Source organism: Rhododendron vialii, chromosome 13a (genome assembly GCF_030253575.1).
Source record: "Rhododendron vialii isolate Sample 1 chromosome 13a, ASM3025357v1".
NCBI classification, from domain to species: Eukaryota; Viridiplantae; Streptophyta; class Magnoliopsida; order Ericales; family Ericaceae; genus Rhododendron; species Rhododendron vialii.
The window spans coordinates 30,579,878-30,586,877 of record NC_080569.1 but is presented as its reverse complement, the minus strand read 5'-3'; the positions used below and the strand labels follow the sequence as shown (position 1 = coordinate 30,586,877).

The 7,000-nt window shown below is 40.0% G+C and overlaps 1 protein-coding gene across 1 annotated transcript; it reads left to right on the top strand.

Annotated features, from left to right (window-relative positions):
- The first annotated feature begins 659 nt into the window (after nt 1-659).
- Nucleotides 660-5,805, top strand: LOC131312531 (disease resistance protein RPV1-like). The gene is made up of 5 exons (XM_058340368.1): nt 660-1,435; nt 1,755-2,898; nt 3,018-3,455; nt 3,568-4,440; nt 4,702-5,805. The coding sequence occupies exons 1-5, from the start codon at nt 876-878 to the stop codon at nt 5,638-5,640; spliced, it is 3,954 nt and encodes a 1,317-aa protein (XP_058196351.1). The 5' UTR covers nt 660-875; the 3' UTR covers nt 5,641-5,805.
- The last annotated feature ends 1,195 nt before the right edge of the window (nt 5,806-7,000 follow it).

Genomic DNA, 7,000 nt, shown 5'->3' with positions numbered 1-7,000 from the left:
CCAAAGACCTCTATTTTTATTTATTTTTTATAAATTTTTTAACCCCATTTTAGTTGCTTTGACTTTTTATGGGATTAGTACTTATGTAGAAATCGTTCTCAGTGGTTAATAAATGGGACCCGGGGTGCTGTAGTGCGACGAATCCAGCCGTGCATCTCAGCAATGGACGGCTAGGGTTGTAGGAGCTCAGATTAAATCTGAGCTATCTGTGCCGAGATGGACGGCCGGATCGATCGTATAGTGCGGCGGGTGCACTACAGCCCCTCCCATTCCTAATAAATGGATGTGCAAGGTACGTATGTGCAGGAGTCAGTTTGTCTACTTACGAAAATATTTGGTGTTACTGAGAAAATTTTGGATGAGCATAACTAATCCATTTAGAGTGTGTAGCATTGGCTTCCCCATATATGTTTTATGTTTGGTCATTTTGTTTCCAATTTGAAATATTCTTTCCAACAATTAACATTTGCCGATAAAAAAGAAGAAGAAGGTAACTTGAGAAAATTGAAGTTGAGCAGTTGAGTTAATCAAACAATTAAAAAAGATCGAAAAAGACAGCCAAGCAATATATTTTGTCTGTATCATAGCCAAACACACTTTACAAGATTATCTTGATCTTATTGGATTATTAGGTCATTAAGGTTCCAATTAAACAAAGACTGGGTAGTTTGGTTGACGCAATCGGGGCTGCCTACTGCCTACCCCAGATTCATTCCATCCAGGCAACATGCTTAATTTCCAAAGGAGGCTAAGAAGGAATTTTATTATAGAATTTATGAATAGCACTAACTAGCCGGCGAACCCGCCCGAGACCGAAATTTATCAAAGGCAGAGAGAGCAGCGATCGATCTCTTGGTGCTTGACTCCTGATCATCATGAGTCTTTCCTCTACCATGAAATCCCAAGAAGCCTCTTCTTCGAATTCTCGACATCCGTATGAAGTGTTCCAAGAAGCCTCTCCTTCGAATTGTGGACATCCGTATGATGTGTTCTTGAGCTTCAGAGGCAAAGACACTCGCAAGGCTTTCACTGGCCACCTTTACAACGCTTTGGACGTTGCCGGATTTCGCACATTCAGAGATGATGATGAAGTAGAAAAAGGAGAAGAGATCAAGTTTGAACTGAAGAGAGCAATCCGAGAGTCAAGGATGTCAATAATTGTCTTCTCAAAGAGCTATGCATCATCGACCTGGTGTCTTGATGAGCTAGTGATGATCATGAAGAAGCGCAGGACTTCTCGACATGAAGTACTCCCTGTCTTCTATGATGTGGATCCAAGTGATGTGAGGAAGCAAAATGTTAGCTTTAAAGAAGCATTTACAAGTCATGAAACAGGAGAACGAAAAGAGGAATTGAAAGACAAAGTTGGACCATGGAGGGCTGCACTTGCAGAAGTTGCAGGTCTAGCCGGGATGGACTTAAGTCAAGCTGAAGGGTAATTTACTCATGCCACTCTCTTTCTTTAGCTAGGCATAACTTGCAATATCACTTTTTCATCTCACACGTATCTACTTATTTTTAAATACTAGTAACAATAAGTAGATACGTATGAGATGAAAAAGTAATATGCGCTAATTTCTTGTTTTGAGCTATTAAGTTTCTTATTAATTGAACTTTATTTTTCATCGGAATTTCCAGAAACGAGTAAGTAGATACGTGTGAGATGAAAAAGTAATATGCGCTAATTTCTTGTTTTGAGCTATTAAGTCATGTATTCTTATTAATTGAACTTTATTTTTCATCGGAATTTCCAGAAACGAGGCAAGTTTTATCAAAAAAATTGTAACTGTGGTTGAAGACAAACTAAGTCGCACGATGTTGGACATTTTCCCCCACTTGGTTGGAATAGATTCGCGAGTCAAAAACATTCAGCTTTGGTTAGAAGACGGGCAGCGGCATGGGCCAATTAATTTTGGCATAGTTGCAATTTGTGGAATGGGTGGTATAGGCAAGACAACCATTGCAAAGTATCTGTATAATTTGATCTCCTCAAAATTCGAAGGCAGCTGTTGTTTTCTTGCAGATGTAAGAGAAAATTCACAAACACAAGATGATTTACTTGGTTTACAAAGAAAGCTTCTTTCAGCTATTTTGAAGAAAAGAGAAACAAAAATAAATAGTATTGATGAAGGAACTGCTAAGATTAGAGATGCCATGTCTCGCAAAAAAGTTTTTGTAGTTCTTGATGATGTGGACACAATTGATCAATTCGATGCAATACTTGGAACAATACTTGGAATGCGAGATTGGCTTTTTCGAGGTAGTAAAATCATCATAACCACCAGGCATGAGGAGTTGCTTGGGGCTAATGAATTCTATAAGGTGCATAGGGTTAAAATCCTGAGTCACAAGGAATCATTAGAGCTCTTTAGCTGGCATGCCTTTGGAAAATGTTGTCCCAACAATGGTTATGGAGAGGTCTCCGAAAGGGCAGTAAGCTACTGTGGAGGGCTTCCATTAGCAGTTAAAGTTGTAGGTGCTTCTCTATCAGGGAAAGGCATACATGTATGGGAAAGTCGACTGCAAAAATTGAAAGCAATTCCTGATGGTAAAATCCATGAAAAACTCAAAATAAGCTATGACTCTTTGCCGGACGACCACGACAAGAATCTATTTATCCATCTTGCTTGTTTGTTTATTAATGACGTCTTATATCTCATGGACGATAATATAATTACGATCTTAGACAGTTGTGGATTTTACACAATGGTTGGGATCCAAACCCTCATGGATAGATGCCTGTTATCGATTGATGAACATAGTAAACTACTCAAGATGCATCAGTTGCTTCAAGAAATGGGAAGACAAATTCTTCGTGATCGAGAGTCATCGAAGGCACTGGGAGAACGTACCATCCTTTGGAATCAGGACGCACTTATTGTATTGAGCGGAAAAACTGTAAGAATTATCTTTGCCCTTCATATGTATATTTTTTTAGATTTATTTAGGGATGTTTATTTACTAATCAGTGTTCCAATCACACATCCTCCCCTCGCATTTTCTTATTCTTATGTCAGGGCACTGACAAAGTCGAAGGTCTTACACTCCATATGGGCTTGTGCAAGGAAGATGAGAATGGTAGCACGGACTTTGGTGCCAATAGAAAACGTTGTTGCGGAGAGTTCCTTGGGCAGCCCTTCTTGGCAAATTTTTGTCGTTCCCTTAAAAGATATGGTTTCAACATCTTTTCCTCTAGTCTTGAAGCCACTGGTCCAGAAACTTTAAATCAAAAAGCTTTTGAAGCTGATGCATTTGGAAGGATGCATAAACTCAAATTTCTAAAGCTCCAAGGTGTACATATCAATGGACCCTACAAAATGCTTCCCAAAGGATTAAAATATTTGCGCTGGAATGGATTTCTGCTTAATTCCATACCTAGTGATTTCCCTTTGGAGAACCTAACTGCTCTTGACATGAGCTATAGCAGCTTGAAAAATGTGTGGGAGGGAACAAGGGTATGTCACTCCTTTTTTCTTTTCTTTTCTTTTTTTTTTTCTCTTTTCAAATTTCATTGGAAACTGAATTGAAGACTTTGATAACCACGTCTTTTTTCTTCTTCTTTTGCAGTTTCTAGAGTTATTAAAAACCCTCAATCTAAGCCATTCTCCTAATCTCGTCAGAACTCCCGACTTTTTAGGAATCCCCAATCTAGAGAGATTATTCCTTCACGATTGTAGAAGTTTGGTTGAGGTTCATGAATCCATTGGAAGTCTCGAGAGACTTGTTTCGTTGGATTTAAGAGATTGTAAAAGTCTGAGGAAGCTTCCAAGAAGCATCGGCAAGCTAAAGCATTTGGAATCCCTTAACCTCTCAGGTTGCCCAAATCTTGACGAATTGCCAACGAACACGGGTAGTATGGATTCTCAATCTCCCTCGGCCAGTGGGGAGGTGAACGCAATGCAATCTTTCTTCCCGCCTTGGCTGTTGAAGCCAAGAGAAAGTCCAGAAATATCACGGACTTCTTTATCACAGTCCTTGGTGAAATTAAATCTTGCCGACTGCAATCTTTCAGACGATGATTTTCCCAGAGATCTTGGCGACCTATGCTCGTTGGAGTATTTAAATCTGGCGCGTACTCAGATTTCCAGCCTCCCAGATTTCATCAGAGGTCTTACCAGGCTCGTGGTCCTTGACATAAATGGCTGTCCAAGGCTCCGGAAACTTGAAGGGCTCCCACAAGTAGACACGTTGATTCCTGGAAATAATCCATTGTTGGAGGAAGTAACCGTTCAAGTCTTTTACTGTTCAAAAACTTCTGGTCGTTTGGATACATGTGACCATGTAGATAAGCCGCTGGGCGTATTCAAAATAGAACCCATAGAAAATGTTGCAGCTGAGATTACTCAACGTTTGGGCTTGTCGAACTTGCAGTCCATTGGAAAGCAAAATGTAAAGATATCGACAAGGTATGGCATGAACCAACGGAAGCTTCCCCTCCAGGTATTCTCTCTCTCTCTCTCTCTCTCTCTCTCTCTCTCTCTCTCTCTCTCTCTCTCAGAAAAAAACTCCTTCAATGATGAAAAAAACACTTTTAGTACTTAAGCACGGGCACCACGTGGGGCAGTTTATTTGTACACAAAAACACGTTTGGACAGCCGAAATGCGTGCTCGGGCACCACGTGGCCGTGCCCACCCGGCATTGACAAATTTCTCATGCATATATGCGGGGGTTGATTCTTCAATTTTCATTTTGTGGTACAGGGATGTCATGAAAGACATATATTCTCTGCTTACCTTCCTGGTAGCAATGTACCAGAGTGGTTCAGTTTTAAGAATCTAGGAGGATCATCAGTTGATTTTACTGTGCCTTCAAATCCTAATTCCAGAGTACGAGGCTTGAGTATCTGTTCAGTGTATGAGTTGTCATGTGCTCCGCTCGATTATCGTTGGGAAGGAGACCAACACACCATCGTAAGTAACAAAACAAAGGGTTTGGTTTGGAGCTATTGTCCGGGGGTTTTTGGGGTTGGAGAAGCTGGAGAGGATATGATGTGGTTAAGTTATTGGAAGTATGGAAAACAATTATTGGAAGCTGGTGATGAACTCCATGTTTCAGTGTTTGGAGGGCCATGTGTGCTAGTGAAGGAGGTTGGAGTCTGTGTTCTATACAATGAAGAACAAGAAGCAGAGTTTAGGGCAATTCACGGAAAAGCCCCAATGGAAGAACTGCCAGAAGCCGCCATGATTTTGATGAGTTCCCGATCAGACATTAATGAAGAACAAGCAGCAGAGCTCAGGGCGATTCGGGGAAAAGCCCCAATGGAAGAACTACCAGAAGTCACCATGATTTCGTTGAGTTCCCAATCAGACAATGAAGAAAATGTGTCCCATCAAATCTATCAATTTGGAAATATCATTACGGGAAATGTTTCAGCACATCAACCGAGGAGAACAAAATTGTACCAAATCGGTTTGCATGGTGATCGATGTGAGTATTGCCAAGAAATGTACCCTCGACCTTGGATCACTGCCATGTCTCGTACGTTTTGGGATACTGAATGTTGGGCTCCAAGACTGCTGGTGCTGCCTTCATACTATGTTTCTGATTCGCTCAGAGTCGAAGAAGATCTTGCACAACAAGAAACGTCACATTGTCGAGCAATGTCTTGCAAACCCCGCTATGGTCTCATATGTTATTAAAAACGCTGATTTAGGCCCCGCTATGTGTTATATTCTTTTCATAACGTTGTCGGCATGCTCTGGTTTATGTACTTTTAATAGGGAGATTTTGGCATGTTATGTTCGAGATATTTGTCATAGTACGCTTTTTTTGTTTTTTTAACAAAGTCGGTACTCTTTACCTGATATGTATGTTATGGTTTCGATAGCATTTCTAGAACACTAAGTACCTAGAAAGTGGTGTGAAAGCCATGTGATAGACACCGTGTTCGCATTTGACAAAGGTTCAAACCAAGATTCTGAATACTGTACCGGATATGGTACGTACCGGTACCAATGTAATATCGGGTATCAAATCAAACAGCCAAACCCCAAACCGCAGTCATCACCACATATGTCAATCTGCAAATTACGTCACCTCAATATCTACCAATACCCAGGGCCGGCTCATAAGTTTTGGAGGCCGGAAGTGAACATCTTGAATGAAGCCTTTCTATATTTTTCATACAAAAATGGTCTACAAAGAGTCTCATAAAAGAATATATTACAAAAGATTTACCATTACAAAATAGAAACATATAATTATTCAAAAAAAAAAATGCAACTATTACAATACCTCAAAATCTATCATTTGAAAATTAGTCATCTCACACTTTTTGCTACAAACATACTTATTAAGTCTTCATAGTTAAGCTGTTTCACTAGTGACTCAGTCAAGCTTGAAGCAACGTTTATTTCTTTATTTCTTTTTTTGGATCGGCTCATGTATTCTTTTATCCCTTGAATTGGTGTTTCTTTTTCTTTCTTTCTTTTTTTCGATCACCCCAGTGATTCTAATGAGTAATTTCATCGTTTGGGCCTATTTTGTGGCTCCCAAATTTCAATCGGTCTATTTTGTGTAAAAAAGATTTAGTGCAAAAAAAATTTTGGGCCATATACATATATATCCTAGAATTTTAGGGGCCCTCATTTTTAACATTTTTTGGGAGCCCGAAGCCCTTGCTTCTCCCACCTATGCCATAAGCCGGCTCTGCCAATACCACCCAAGATCTATTAATACAAATGCCACTCAAAAAATTACTATTGGCCACTCTTAAAATTACCAATGTCACCCACAATTATTAACATGTTGGATATATAACTAACTACTGATGTATAATTGCTTTAATTGGCGGGTGGGGCTTCACCCTTAATAATTAGATCGGGTTGGGTATGAATAATAGTAATCTAGCTAACTGGGTTATAAATGGACCCATTAAAAGACCCAAACTATAATACACCCATCCTACCGTACCCATTTGACGCCCCTACTATACTCCCAAGTTCTACGCTTCTCGTTCAGAAAAAGAACATGTATGCCCACCACCATGGCTTCGTCAAC